We start from the raw sequence: 14,931 nt of genomic DNA on the forward strand, positions 1-14,931 counted from the left end.
TCATGATCCTAATTGCCGGGAGTTGGAAAGGGAACAGAGAGTGTGTCTAGGAGAGCACGACGCGACTCAACATGTCGCAACGCAGCTCCGAGGATTCGCAATGGGCGCTGCCAGAGGAGCCGGAGGCCAAGGCAGAGAATAAACAAAAGAAAGGCCTTATGACGAAACTGAAATCAGGTTGGAATAGTCTGGACCTGGATATGCCGACTGTTCTCTTGATGATGAAGTAAGAACTCATAATAGCTATCCGGTATATGAGCTAATCATTGTATAGAGGCGCTATTCCACCGACAATTGCCCTGGCGATGTAAGACCTTGGCGAAACAGCTTGTCGATTAGGTGACTAACATCAACCAGGTTTCAGGCCGATTCGGTGGCCTCCAGATTCAATACGGTGGGATACCTCATGGCCATCATATCGGTCCTGGGCTTTTCAATCCAGCCTCGCGCCAAGTTTATCCAGATGGTGGTCCTGGACGTGTTGGCCGTGTGTGTGGCATCCGCTGTTACCCTGCTCATGATGTACTCGTGTGTGAAGGCACGGCAGCACACGGAGGTGGTGTCTAGCGCAGGTGAGAGTATTGTCAACACGCCGTATAACCAGTCGGCGTCGGCTGTTAGCGGTGTCTGGCTGTTCTTTCAAATTTACGTTGTCCATTCGTTTCGGGCCAAGTTCCAGCAGTTCCAGTTTCCGGTTATCATCTACTCGATTGTGGCCAACGTAACTTTCAGTTATGCTCCCCGCATGACGACAATGGCTGCTGCTATATCTACGGTCACGAAATTGCTTGAGACATGCCTGGTAGGCTTGGCCCTGGCTACTGGCGTATGCCTATTTATCTATCCCGTCACTTCGCGGACGGTAGTGTTCAAGCAGATGGCCGGCTATGTGGGATGCCTGCGCGGGGCTCTTCAAGCTCATACAGTCTACTTCGAGTCTCTGGAAGAGAGTGACATGTTTGGTAGAGCAGAAACATATGATTCCAAGGTAGAAAAAATCACCAAGGACGGCAAGGTGTACAGTCCAGAGGCGCAAGCCATCCGGACAGCAGTGCAGAAAATCACCGAGATTCATGGTAAGCTTCACGGGGATTTGACCTTCGCCAAGCGTGAGGTCGCGTTCGGCAATCTCGGGCCCGATGATCTTCAAGCGATTTTTCGAAACCTTCGACAAGTCATGATCCCTGTCGTGGGTTTGAGCTTTACGGTGGACTTGTTCCAGCGCCTCTCTGAATATAATAAATGGAATGCGCCCCTCGATCCCACGGCGACTGATATACCGGATCTGGTACGTCATCGCGTGGTCCAAGAATGGAACGATATCATGCGGGCGGTGCATGACCCGTTCAAGTCTATGATCCAGGCGATAGACGAGGGTCTCCAGCATATCACATTTGTGCTCAAACTGGCAAAGCCACCGAAGAAGAATGCTACTGCTACAAATGGTGAGACGTCATCGAGTGGTGTGGAAGATGTTGAGGCTTCGGCGGTACCGTCTCCGGGCGACGAAAAGTTCGCAGCCCATCTTGAACAGAGACTTCGTGACTTCAAGGTTGCTAAGCGGATTGCCCTTCGAACGTGGAGTGAAGAAAAGGGAATTAAACTGCCGAAAGACTTTTTCGATCGCCCTACGGATGACATGGAAGACATCAGCTATGGCAATCCATTCATTGGCCGAGAGCGGAGTCAGCGACAGCTGTACTTGTTCCTCTATGTAAGTGCCTTGCTCCTAGTGCCTCTTGGTTGTTACCAGATGCTGACAATGACTAGATGGAGCAGCTGCTCAGCTCAACCGGCCAGACGGTACTTGACTTTGTAAAGTTCGCGGACGACAAACGTGAAAGTGGAAAGCTTTCAAGACGCCACCTGATTATACCGGGCTGGAAGCGTTTGCGAAAATGGGCCACAAGTTTACTCAAGGCGGAAGACACACACGAAAATGATAACCTGGGCGACATCAACGCTCAGAATAATATTCTTCAGTTGGGTGAAGCTTACAAACGGAAGAAGGACCCAGAGCACCTGCGGCCTGAGACCACTTTTCAAAAAATAGGTGATAAGGTCAGGCTCATTCCTGCGATGTTCCGCACTCAAGAGTCGGCGTACGGTTTCCGGGTTGCGTGCGCCACGATGACCATCGCCATTGTTGGCCTCCTTCACGATACCCAGGGCTTCTTCATTAAGCAACGCTTTATTTGGGCCATGATCATGGTTAATCTCAGCATGAGCCCTACCTCTGGACAGAGTATATTCGGCTTTGTGCTCCGTATACTTGGCACTGTATTGGCCATGGTTCTCAGCTTTTTAAGCTGGTACATCCCCGGGAAACAGACACCCGGAATTATTGTTTTCTTCTTCATATTTTTATCGTGCGTTTTCTATGTGCCAATCAAGCTATTCCGCTTCCGAATCATTGGCATCATCACTATTATCTCAACGTCTATGATAGTTGGATATGAACTCCAGGTTCGCAAAGTCGGTGAGCAAGTCGCAACCTCGAACGGCCAGTCATACTACCCCATCTATCTCCTTGCGCCCTATCGATTGGCAACGGTGACCGGTGGCATTGCCGTGGCGTTTTTCTGGACATTCTTTCCGTATCCTATTTCGGAACACTCCGTGCTGCGTCAAAGCCTGGGTGCCTCTTTGTACCTTCTGGCCAATTACTACTCGCTCATCCACGAGACCGTGTCGGCACGAGTGCGCGGTGAGGTAGGTGATATGGCGCTCAAGACGTCGGCGGGGCGCAAGCTTTTGAAGTCCCGTAACCAGGTGTTTTCCAAGCAGATGTTGATGTTGAATAACCTCCGAACCTACTCCGAGTTCCTCAAATGGGAGGTGCCGATTGGTGGCCGATTCCCCAAGAAGCAGTACGATTCCATTATAGCATGTATCGAAAAGTAGGCATTACTCATTCCTTCAATATTGCCCCGTGAGCTAACCCTTCCATAGCATCGTGAGTTACCTGAGTCTTCTGGGATATGCTTCAGACACGCTGTTGCATATGGGTGATGATGAAGAATCCAACTCTGTCTGGCTGCATGATTTTAAACGGCTGGTTGCCAGTGCAGGCGTCACGAGCCATGAGATCACCACAGTGCTATGCCTTCTCTCTGCCAGTATCACCGATCAGAGGCCTCTTCCCCCTTACTTAAAGACACCCAGACCGTACAGCTTTACCAAAAGGCTCGAAGCAATGGACAAGGATATTCTAAGTCTGAAACATATCGCGGAGCCAGGTTTTGCTACCTTTGCAGTTTTGCAAATCTCCACACGATGTATAGGTGGTGACGTGGAGAGACTTATGAAGTGAGTGAAGCCGCCCGCGTTGCAGTGATACAGCGACTAATTCGGAGCAGGGACGTGAAGAAGTTGGTTGGAGAACTCGATTTCTCATTCCATGCGGTTAGCACAGTGCAGAGTGCAAGGTCGTCTGCTGAGATGTCGCGCTTTTCGCGCGCGCCCGAGCGGGACAAGCTCGAGTAGCTGGCAAAGGACCGACAATAGAGTAAATATAGAGAGCGATTGTATTGTTTTAATCATCAAGCGATGCCCTGATGATCTACTATCTTCAGCCATTGAACACGGGCGCAACTGCCATCGACGTGGACAATGCCTATCTACGACTTCAAGAATAAGAATCCAAGATTGATCTTTCATATAATACAAGAACATGATTCATTTACGTCGACTTTGACGGAGTATCGAACGAGATAGACATAACATGCAGTACATAAAGGCCATTCAATGGGGCGTATAACTCGCTCAGCATGGCTCATTCGATTTTGAACTGAACGGCGTTCGACTCGAAATCACCCCGGTTTGCGTCTGAAAGCTGTTCAAGTTTGTCATGGACGTCACTCACAGGAGTTTCCCACACCGCATGCCACCTCCCATGGGCACGGATCGAGAAGTCATGTCCAGACTGGAGAGGCATAGGGGGGAGAGTCACAACGGTGTCAACCGTGCTCTCTGGAGCGATTTCAAGCAAGTCATCTGCGGAGGGAGGGAGCTTGCGGGAGATCTTGATGGTGTCAAGGGGGACAGCCTGGCCATCTGTTTCATCCTGCACTTGGAAAACCCCGAGGATGCCGGCTTTTGGGTCGAACGGAGTACCCCATTTGAGCATCGTCACTGGCTCATTGGAAGGGTTTTGGATAGATGCTTTGACAGACACAGCCGTCTGCTGGGACGACGCTTGGTCGATTGAAACCAGCTGCGGCGCGAGAAGGACTTGGAGAGCTACAGCTGCGCCCATCATTATTGAGGAGATGAAGGATTCAGTGGGAACAAATTAGGGGAGCAGGGAGAGGGTGACGTGGAGAAAGTGCAGGGAAGACAGCGGCATTTCACAGCCGGGAAGTTATACTGCAGGCAGCCATTCGCCACCTGCGCAAAAGCCAGCCTCGCATCTGTTTCAACTAAATGTCGTCACGGCACTCGCAATGAAACCCAAGCTGCGCGATCGGCGATTTATTTTACTCCCGCGCCAATGATCGGAAGTGAAACCACGAGCCAAGCCTGCGTGGCGTGGTGTAGGTATGAGGGGTATTCTCATGACTAGGGGAAGGAAACTCCCTGCATCCGAGGCTGCAGGGCTTCTGCCTGGCAATTTATTTGCAATCTGTTAGAAACTCTTGGGTAGCATCCTCGGTGAATCATCTGTGGGGTGGACTGTGCGCTAAGCATCTGGGCGTTGCTTATCCCGAGGCCAAGAAATAACTCGACTAACACCATCTTGATGTGTATCCTCACTCGATATACCGGTGATTCACTACTTTCTCAGGTTGAAGATCTTCACCGCGACAGGAACATGGCTCGAGAGCCGGACAATAGCCAAGACTCGGGAGACCGGCGGCATAGTGACTGGTCTGCTGAGACCAGATCCAACGGCCCCATCCTTATCGGTGGAGGCGAGCAGATCATATACTGAAACAGACAAAACACTGTCTTCCGGCCTCCGCCGGGCCAAGTCACCGAAATCAGCTTAGGACGAAAGAAAGAAGCCTTCACTTGTGATCTTGTTTCTCTATCTTGAAGATGTGAGGACCAGTTTTACCTTCGCCAAGAGATCCGTGATATTAAACAATGCAGCTTCGGATACTACCTTCTCTTTACAGCGAGAAATGCCGGAGCTATGCCCGAGACGAGGCTTGGAGAAGTGTATAATGACTATTATGAGGGCCATCAGAGAAGAAGAACCCGAGGCTATAAAAGCCCTTGTTATCCAGCAGCTCTTCACTTAGGATTCAAGGCGATTTGAGACAACCTTGTTCAGTATCTTCCACATTTCAACTTTCTTTCTACAGCTCCTCGTTCCAAAACCACCAGAATGCGTGTCACTGCTCTCTCTACCGCAATCTTCGCGTTGGCTTCCACTGCTGTGGCGGCGCCAACCGCTGGGAGCTCGTCTCCTGGTCTTGAAGTCAAGCTGACCCAGATCGACAACACTCGCGTGAAGGCGGTTGTCAAGAACACCGGCAGCGAGGCTGTGTCCTTCGTCCACCTGAACTTCTTCAAGGACGCTGGCCCTGTCAAGAAGGTTTCCATCTACCGTGGCCGTACGTTTTCCTTGACCACCTATCGGGCATGAATGCCAATAACGCTTACTAACATTCCTCCAGAGGATGAGGTCCAGTTCGAGGGTATCCAGCGCCGCCTGAAGAGCAGTGGCCTCACTAAGGACGCTGTCACTTCTCTCGCTGCCGGTGAGACCCTGGAAGATGAGTTCGATATCGCCTCCACCAGCGATCTGGCTACCGGCGGCCCGGTTTCCATCCGCAGCCACGGATTCGTTCCCATTGTCGTGGACGGCAAGATCACCGGCTACATCCCCTACAAGTCCAACGACTTGACCGTCAATGTTGACGGTGGCAAGGCCGCCAAGGTCGTCAAGGCGCTGTCGCAGCTCGCTCGCCGCACCAAGGTCACCGACTGCCAGGGTGATGCCGAGTCTGCGTTGACCACTGCCCTGTCCAACGCCGCCAAGCTGGCTAACCAGGCTGCCGAAGCCGCCGAGTCTGGTGATGCCTCCAAGTTTGAGGAGTACTTCAAGACCACCGACCAACAGACCCGCACAACCGTTGCTGAGCGCCTGCGTGCTGTCGCTAAGGAGGCAAGCTCCACCTCCGGCGGCTCTACCACGTACCACTGCAGCGACCCCTACGGCTACTGTGAGCCGAACGTTCTGGCTTACACCCTGCCCTCAAAGAACGAGATCGCTAACTGCGATATCTACTACTCTGAGCTTCCTCCCCTGGCTCAGAAGTGCCACGCCCAGGACCAGGCCACCACCACTCTTCACGAGTTCACTCACGCCCCTGGCGTCTACCAGCCCGGCACGGATGACTTGGGCTACGGCTATGACGCCGCTACTCAGCTGAGCGCACAGGATGCGTTGAACAACGCTGACTCTTATGCCTTGTACGCGAATGGTAAGCATGTCCCGACGATATGAATTGCTGCGAACAGTTGCTGACTGATAATAGCCATCGAGCTCAAGTGTTAAATGCGGAATGATACTTCATATACTCTGCTACGCAGAGGCTGTACATAATCCTATATTATAGGTTAGAGTGGCGTGTCTGTGACATGCACGTTTGAAATGATAGCTTATTATGATTATATCTCAATGTCCTATGTTTGATCAATCATCGCCTTCGTTAATGCATTGACTTGAGGGGATTATCGACTCGCATAGTATGTCTCCGACAAGACGGATGAAAGTTAGACAGTAAATGCGAATAAAGGCTATTTTTTATGTCTATCCCCACCTTGACCCAGCTACTCCCATCTATCGTAATCCGGAATAATCTCCTCAAAGTACCTCTCCGTAACACTTCTGAACCCAACCTCAGGCGCCCCAACAGACCACGGCCTTCCATTCCCACTAGCAAAAAGGGAAAAACTGGCCCCTTCAAAGACAAACCAGCCCGGCGGTGCAAAAGCCAACCACTTCGACTCAATAGATGCCAGCCAATGCACCCGCGAGTCGCCCACACTGTACCCAAAATGATAATGCAGCGGCTCAGCTCGAATATGCAGCACAACACAATCCCTCCCCGATGCATCGAGCGTCACCTCATTATACTGTCTCAATCAGCACCGCACCCACCATTAGCTAACGGGACCATTCATACCTCAACCGTCGTGTTCCTCAAAAGCTGCGTGTAAACACACATACCAGTCCCATCCACACACCCCCGAACCCCGAGATCCTGGTGCTGAAACTCACTTAAATAAACGCTTATCCCCACCGTCTCCCCCCTCCGCAGATCAGACATGATGGGAAGCAACTCCGCGCTAAACGTCATATTTAACGACGTCTGCTTCCGCAGAATAGCCGCCGGGACATCCCTCTCGCTGAGGGAGTACACGTTCGGTCGAAAGACTACACCCCGCTGATCCTGGAGCACAACGTTCTCCGTGTACGGTGTCCGAAGCTGGTACCACCCGTTCCCAAGAACAGATCCGTCGAATCGATCAACCCAGGTCTCTTGGGGGTTGCTTTGGTCAACCACGCCACCGAAGGATTCGCTCAGGAGAGCTGGTCGCCCATCGTTGATGACAGGCCACCCGTCCTTCCAGGTTACAGGAGAGAGGAAGGTCTCCCGCCCTAACGGTGACGACCCGTTGACCTTCCTCCGGGCTATGTACACAGCATACGAGTCCCCGTCGGCGGTATCGAAAATAGTAGCATGCCCCGTCGACTGCACGGTCAGGTTATCGAATCCATACGCTCCGTTAAATAGAAGCGGGTTTTCCGGGTTCGGCGTCCATGGACCCTGCGGCGATCGTGATCGTGCGATGCTCGCGCGGTGGAGATCGTCTGTTCCGCCTATTCATACATTATACTCTATAATCAGCATATACCCATTCACAGCACATACCCATCCCAACACCCTCTCCAAACTCAATCCAGGGAAAATTAGCAGAAAGGTACATAGTGGAAGAAAAGAAGAAATACCCTCAGCAATAAGCAAATAATACCAACCCCCCCTCATAAACATCTTCGGGCCCTCCGGCCTGGCACTAGCATCATGTGGCATCGTCCCGTTCCACAAGGACCGGTACTCATCTACACAATCCCCAGTGCGAAGATTGACTTGGCATTGATAAATGCCCCAGATCCCGGTTTCCTTGCTATCCGGCGCCATCAGGTTCAGATAGACATCACCGGAGACAGGGTCCTGGAACAAAGACGGGTCGATGCCCCATGGCTCGGCCCAGACGGGGTCACTCCAGGTTTCTAGATCGGGGGACGAGATCCATGTGATGCGCGGCCAGACTTTGGCGATCGGGTCGTAGGTCCAGCGCGTCATACTGGCTATGTAGAAGGTGCTGTTTATGTGGGATAGGGTTGGGGCCCAGGTTCCTTTTGTTTTTCGCGTTAGGGTTAGTGTTTGGGATGGTGTGGGATGGGTGGCTTACCGCCTCCTGTTGGGGTCCCGTAGAGGGCTAGTTGGGATGGTCTTGTTAGGGCGTGCGAGTGGAGGGTCCAGTTGGCTAGGTCTGTGGATTTGTAGATGGGGAGGCCGGGGAAGTACTCGAAGGAGGATGTTGTGAGGTAGTATTCGTTGTTGAGGCGCAGGATGGAGGGATCGGGGTTCCAGCCTGGGAGGATTGGGTTCTTGATTGCGGTTATGGGGAGGATGAGGGTTAGGAGAGTGGATAGCTTGAGTAGGGCGGTCATGTTTGTGGTTGGGGTGGTTGGCGAATGTATGGATGTTGTCGTTGGCCTTTTGGGTGTGGGCCTTGGGTGTGTTTTATGCTGTTGGACTGAGCGGGTGAGGTCCGGGAGATCCTCCGAGGTTCCATGCTAGTAGAGAGTAGGTCTAAAGTGAGCAAATAGTATCTCTATATTTTTTATTTCTAGGGTTGCTTTCTCTTTTACTTGTAGTTACACTATAGGGTTGCTCATGGTCAGGAGTATGTACCTGGATACGTCCAATGGGTTGATCTAATTGCTTAATGGAGGAGCATGACGGGGAATATATTATTGGAGGAGGATCATATTAAAATATACGAATGAATAAAGGCAGTCTCGCTTCTTCTGACATAAATAACTCGTATATAATTGGTAAGCGTCTTGGCTGATCGAGGGCCCCGGAGGCGGATGATAAGAAGACTGTCTGACTGATGTTGGAGATGTGAAGCTATTGGCTTTCCAGCCCATCTCGGGACCGGGGTGAGCCATGATAGTTCGCATGAGAGCTTGGAAACTCGGCGATAGATGAATCTTATGAAAAGGTGGAGTAGAGACATCCGATGATCCCGTCGGGGTCCCAAATAGGAACTTGTAGTATGTAACCCTACGCTGGGAAAAGCGACCCAAAATTATGATGCCTAATGGGCCATCTTACATAAAGAGACTCACTCATAGGAAAAGCTAACTCATCTCCATAAACTCACCCCAACCGGGAATCTCAGAAACCACAACCGAAATGCCCACTCGACCAACAATCTCCATCTTCCCTGCATCCCCAGAAGATGCGCCCTCACTAACTCGCGTCCACGGCGATGCATTCCGAGACTGCATACTCAACGACCTCATGTTTGGTCCTCCGACAGAGGAGAACCTGAAGGGGTTCGCAGACGAGCTGGCGGAACTCATCACCGGCGATATAACGGCAAGATTCGTGAAAGCCGTCGACAACGACACGAATAAGATTGTAGGCTGGAGCTGGTGGAATTTGTATCCTGATCGCGAGTTGCGATCGGGAGGCTCGCAAGCTCTCTCAGAGGAGCTTGGTGCCCCGCCTGAGTCTGCTATCAGTCCTGAGGCGCATAAGGAGTATTTCCAGGGGGCGGCCGCGAGACAGGAGAAATGGATTGGTGGGCGGCCTTTTGCTTGTGAGTTTACTCTTTCTTCTTTTTCATGGATATTGTGTTATTTCATCTGCTGGAAGGGTTTCAAGAAATCTACATTTATGCGCTGACACTTTGACTGCAGTTCTAAGAGTCCTTGTCGTTCTCCCAGAGTACCAGAGGAAGGGGATTGGTGCGAATCTTATCGCAAGGGGGCTGGAAGAGGCTACAACTTGTAACCTGCCGGTCTGGTTGGAATCTTCAGAAGTGGGCTATGATTTATACAAGAAGCTGGGCTTCAAGGATCTCAACGATAGCATTGTTATTGACTTGGCCAAGTACGGAGCGTCGGGTATATCGACTACGGCGTGTATGTGGTTGGAGACTGGGAACCATTGAACAGAAGCTGCATTGGTGTATCTGGTATGGTGGTGAATCATTTTGAATCATTTTAAAGCCGAGTTATAGGCAGCGTAAGCCGTCATCCTCTTTGTATCAAATTTCGTGGCTATGTCAAACTATATACAGCTATGGGAAGAATAGCAGTTGTGGTATAAGAAGCTGAGAGCAAACCAAAACGCGACGGAAAGGATAAAAGAGAATGAAAAGATTGCAGCCATCATACATCTAACCTCAAGTCAATGCACATTAAAATCGTCAAACTTAGTGGGAGTATCACTAAGTAGCCCTGAGATCGACCGCCTGGTCTAGTCATAAGGGTGGACTTTTGATGTAACTATCAACATAGGACATCCCGAAGGGTGGCATGTTTGTGAATCATCTCCATCATTTGCGTCTGGTTGAGCGGCTTGGGAAGATAGTCGTCCATGCCCGCCGATATGCACTTTTCCCGGTCACCGAACATAGCATGAGCCGTGAGGGCGATGATTGGGGTGTGCGGAAGTGTATGGACCTTCTCGTAGTCTCGGATTCTAAGAGTCGATTCAAACCCACCCATGACCGGCATTTGCACGTCCATCAATATTACATCGTACTGCTTGTGGCGAAACTCATCCAGGGCCTCTTGTCCGTTCGAGACGACTGTCACGTTGTGGTGATACCTCTGCATTACTTTGAGAGCTACCTTCTGGTTGACCTCGTTGTCCTCAGCAAGTAAAATGGCCAAAGGGCGCGTTTCATCCGACGAACGGCGAGAAGGGCGACCTTCCAGCGCGGGAAGGATACCGTTTACTAGTTCAATCGGACTACAGGGCGTTGTCACATAGGATGTGATGCCCAGATCTAAAGCAGATTTCATGGCCACTGACACCACGGGACAGACTAGCACGGCAGGGAGAGTCTTGAACCGGTCGAAATCTCGTAGCTGGGATACCGAGTCCATGGTTGGAGCGATCAAGACATCGTATTGCCGACGAACATCTTTACCGTGCTGAGCAACGGTTTCTGTTGGTGGAGCGCCATCCTCAAGCTTCACGACATCCACATGAAGGCCCATTTGTTGCAGTCTTTGTTGAATCCTTTTTGATTCTTCGTTGCAATGATCATTAGCTTTCTCGACAAACAAGACCCGACAGCCCTTGTATGGTATGACATATTTGGCAATGTCCTTGACAGGGGGATCTAAGGATGTAAAGGCGCAGGTGAAGTGGAAGGTACTCCCGACACCCACGGCCGAGGTGACCCATATATCTCCTCCCATGAGATTCACCAGTTTCTTCGATATTGACAAGCCCAGACCAGTGCCACCGAACTTTCGTGTCATGGAGCCATCGGCCTGCTGAAACTTGTCGAATATCAAATCCAGTTTGCTCTTGTCAATGCCAATTCCAGTATCCGAGACCGAGAACTCGAGTAAATACTTGCCCGGAGGGCAGGTTGGTGCCGCCTCCTTGATCGTAAGCCGGATTTGCCCCGTCTCGGTGAATTTGATCGCATTCCCGATGAGGTTCAGAATAATCTGCCTTAGACGGAAGGCATCGCCGATCACATAGTCTCGCACTGAGTTGTTTATGTGGTATGTAAGATGGAGGCTTCTCTCACTGGCTTCAACGGCAAGGATTTTGAGAGCCTTGAAAACGGTCTGTCCCAAGCTGAACGGAACAGACTCGATCTTCATGTGGTTGGCTTCTATTTTCGAAATATCGAGAATATCGTCGATAATCACCAAAAGGCTATTTCCCAGGTTATGGACCACGTTCAGCATTTCTCGAGTTGGCGGAGGCAAATCGTCGGTATCAAGGGCCAGTTGAGTCATGCCAATAATTCCGTTCATGGGCGTCCTAATCTCATGGCTCATATTGGCTAAGAACTCTGACTTACTTTGGTTGGCAAGTTCGGCAGCCTCTCTAGCTGCAGTGTTCCTCTGGATGCTGTCGCGTAGGTTGGATATCATTTTGTTAATCTTTTGTTTTAGCTCGTCCATTTCGCCGGAGGCGCTGACAGTGATCAGTTTGCTAAAGTCGCCATCAGTGGCTGCATTGGTGATTTGTCCAAAGGCCCGGACCTGCGACGTGAGATTGTCTGCCATCATGTTGACGTTGTCTGTCAGGGCTTTCCACTCTCCTTCAACGTTGGCAACAACAGCCTGCCCACCAAGGGTTCCATCGACGCCAACTTCACGGGCAACTTTGCAAACTTCAGAGGCAAACTGGTTCAGCTGACCGACCATCCCGTTGATAGTATCCTTGAGGCTTAAGATTTCCCCATTCACGTTGGCAGTGATGCGTTTGCTGAGATCACCACGAGCTACAGCCGTGGTCACATCCGCAATTTCTCTGACTTGGTTTGTGAGATTCATTGCCATCCTGTTAACACTTTCAGTTAGATCCTTCCAGACACCCTCGACTCCGTGGACGGTCGCCTGGCCTCCTAAAACGCCATCCGTCCCCACTTCTCTGGCAATCTTTGTCACCTCCTGAGCGAACTGGCGGAGCTGGTCGACCATTGAGTTGATAATATTCTTTAGAGCCAGTATCTCTCCTTTACAGTCTGCCCGAACCTTTTGAGTAAGATCGCCATTTGCAACGGCAGTGGTCACGGTTGCAATGTCCCTGACCTGCATAGTCAGATTGTTGGCCATGGCATTGACGTTCGTTGTAAGCTCATTCCACATTCCTTGAGTACCATATACCCGCGCTTGCCCACCAAGAACCCCTTCAATGCCCACATCTCGGGCGACACGAATAACCTCAGTGGCAAACGTACGGAGCTGGTCTACCATCGTGTTAAAAGTATTCTGTAGCAGAAAAATTTCACCCTTGGCAGGCCGTTCGATCTTCTGGCTCAGGTCCCCGTGGGCCACCGCCGTGGTGACCGCTGCAATCTCTCGAACCTGGTTCGTCAGGTTCAGCGCCATGGTGTTGACATTATCGGTCACTTCTCTCCATACGCCGTGCATCCCAGATACCTGAGCCTGGCCACCGAGAATACCCTCGGTCCCCACTTCCCATGCTACTCTTGAGACCTCACTGGCGAAAACCCGCAGCTGATCAAGCATGGCATTCATTGTGACCTTGAAGGTGATGATATCCGAGTCCATCTCCAACGGGTGAATCGGGACTTTGGTGGATAGGTCTCCATTGGCAACTTTGGTAATGACCTTTGCGATCTCTTGTAAGGCTGTTTGAAACGCTTTATTCATCTGCTGATGTTTCCGAAGATCCACCTCGTGGTCGGGATGCTTGTTTGCTGCGCGGTGGCGTAGCAGTTCACGGAAAACGCTCGAAACGACTTCCCGTGGCAACTTGATTTCGTCTTTCTGTTCATCGAGAGCCCGTTTTACAAGAGAATAGTGATCATCATTTGCGAACCCATACTCAGGGTTATGATCCACTTGACGACTGGCGGGGATGTCATCTAGCCTAAAACCCTGCTTAGCCTTGTGATGTGGCAATCTGGTTGAAATAAACATGCACATACCATGCAAACTTCCGCTTTCGGGTCTGAGAACTTATGATCATCTCAGTATGCTGCCCACACAGTGTGGATTGGGGGAGGTATCCATTCTCTGAATGAGGTGGCGATATGTCACCCTCTGCTGTACTGTTTTGAAGAAACTGAATATGGCCTATGAAGACCTGCAGCTGTCTCTCAAACGCTACCTTTGCATCGCTTGGCTCCCCTGGTAACTGAATGAGCAAAGGGTACAATTCCTCCGTTGGGGAGTCCAATGGTTGACAAGGACTTGAATCATAAATGCCAGATGGTAAGGCACATTCTAAACCGGCAGCTGCAGCCCTGAAGGCTTGCTCAACCGCTGCCATGGTCTTCGACTTGGGGTTAGACCGCTAATGACGGGTCTTGTTGTATTTAGACTGGAGTACACTTTCCATGCATTGTCAAGACAATGCTATAATTAAACAGGGCGGGTGCGAAAATCTATGTCTGCTTGAACCAACTTGAAAAACTGTTGTGAAGTCAGATGCACTCCCTACGGTCAGCAGGTCAGCCTTCTGGAGATCGACAATAGCGACTACAACAGAATAAACATTAATTTAGCGAAAGCCCCCATATATTCATCATGAGATGAGGTGTAGCGATTTGCCTCGGGGGCGACAGGAAGAGGACCCTAAAGACTAGGGGTACCATGGAAAGGGCCTAGTGAAAGCTTCGCAGCCAAGGGCGAGGGCGGACTTTCAGAGAAATCATAAACACAAACACGAGGTGATTGGCTTAAAGGCAATCGGAATCTTTAGCCCTACATTTCCATAGCAGGGAGAAAGGCCGTAGAGGCTAGACCGAGGGCATTATTGAGGTGATGAGGAAGAGGGCTTGACGTTCTCTGGTTCATAGCCGCAGTGTTAGGCACATGATTGGCCAAGCCCCAGACCCTTGGAATGGAAACAGTCATTGACCACCCCATGGTCCCCTAAAACTCTCGATTATCGTGATCCATAGCAAGGGTTGAACTGGCCACAGGGCCTTTCTCCCTCCGCCGGTTCTAGAACCTGGTCATCACCCCATCCCCGCCTTCGCCCGGACCGTTGATGACCTCATTGCGCCTCCCATGCGGCCGACAATGGTATTTATTCAACTAGCGTAGCCTTTGTGGCTTCTAAAGGATTTTTCTGGGCCGTCGGAACTGCAATCTGTCCTATGTTTCTTTACTCCTCGTTGCTGTGGAATCCATGGGATATTGCTGGACCGAGAACCTACGAAGATGAT

General features: G+C 50.9%; 6 protein-coding genes across 6 annotated transcripts; 3 read left to right on the forward strand and 3 right to left on the reverse strand.

The window, feature by feature from the left end:
• Positions 1-71: 71 nt before the first annotated feature.
• BDV37DRAFT_272170 (uncharacterized protein) lies at positions 72-3,486 on the forward strand (the record flags this gene model as incomplete). The annotated part of the gene is made up of 5 exons (XM_032084829.1): positions 72-226; positions 358-1,714; positions 1,771-2,900; positions 2,953-3,309; positions 3,360-3,486. The coding sequence occupies 5 exons, from the start codon at positions 72-74 to the stop codon at positions 3,484-3,486; spliced, it is 3,126 nt and encodes a 1,041-aa protein (XP_031940725.1).
• A 58-nt stretch (positions 3,487-3,544) lies between these two features.
• Positions 3,545-4,366, reverse strand: BDV37DRAFT_144688 (uncharacterized protein). Its single transcript, XM_032078869.1, has one exon. It carries the CDS (start codon positions 4,259-4,261, stop codon positions 3,776-3,778), a length of 486 nt encoding a protein of 161 aa, XP_031940726.1. The 5' UTR covers positions 4,262-4,366; the 3' UTR covers positions 3,545-3,775.
• Positions 4,367-4,883: 517 nt separating this feature from the next.
• BDV37DRAFT_294651 (neutral protease 2) lies at positions 4,884-6,508 on the forward strand (the record flags this gene model as incomplete). Its single annotated transcript, XM_032089680.1, has 3 exons — positions 4,884-5,561; positions 5,625-6,434; positions 6,489-6,508. Exons 1-3 carry the CDS (start codon positions 5,333-5,335, stop codon positions 6,506-6,508), a joined length of 1,059 nt encoding a protein of 352 aa, XP_031940727.1. The 5' UTR covers positions 4,884-5,332.
• A 100-nt stretch (positions 6,509-6,608) lies between these two features.
• On the reverse strand, positions 6,609-8,692 carry BDV37DRAFT_294653 (beta-xylosidase; the record flags this gene model as incomplete). Its single annotated transcript, XM_032089681.1, has 3 exons — positions 6,609-7,837; positions 7,967-8,374; positions 8,431-8,692. 3 exons carry the CDS (start codon positions 8,690-8,692, stop codon positions 7,134-7,136), a joined length of 1,374 nt encoding a protein of 457 aa, XP_031940728.1. The 3' UTR covers positions 6,609-7,133.
• A 725-nt stretch (positions 8,693-9,417) lies between these two features.
• Positions 9,418-10,376, forward strand: BDV37DRAFT_144906 (GNAT family N-acetyltransferase). The gene is made up of 2 exons (XM_032078872.1): positions 9,418-9,852; positions 9,953-10,376. The coding sequence occupies exons 1-2, from the start codon at positions 9,444-9,446 to the stop codon at positions 10,204-10,206; spliced, it is 663 nt and encodes a 220-aa protein (XP_031940729.1). The 5' UTR covers positions 9,418-9,443; the 3' UTR covers positions 10,207-10,376.
• Positions 10,377-10,401: 25 nt separating this feature from the next.
• On the reverse strand, positions 10,402-14,220 carry BDV37DRAFT_144916 (uncharacterized protein). The gene is made up of 2 exons (XM_032078873.1): positions 13,687-14,220; positions 10,402-13,628 (listed from the first exon to the last, which is right to left on the reverse strand). The coding sequence occupies exons 1-2, from the start codon at positions 14,028-14,030 to the stop codon at positions 10,547-10,549; spliced, it is 3,426 nt and encodes a 1,141-aa protein (XP_031940730.1). The 5' UTR covers positions 14,031-14,220; the 3' UTR covers positions 10,402-10,546.
• Positions 14,221-14,931: the final 711 nt, after the last annotated feature.

Source organism: Aspergillus pseudonomiae, assembly GCF_009193645.1.
Source record: "Aspergillus pseudonomiae strain CBS 119388 unplaced genomic scaffold BDV37scaffold_40, whole genome shotgun sequence".
Taxonomy (NCBI): domain Eukaryota; kingdom Fungi; phylum Ascomycota; class Eurotiomycetes; order Eurotiales; family Aspergillaceae; genus Aspergillus; species Aspergillus pseudonomiae.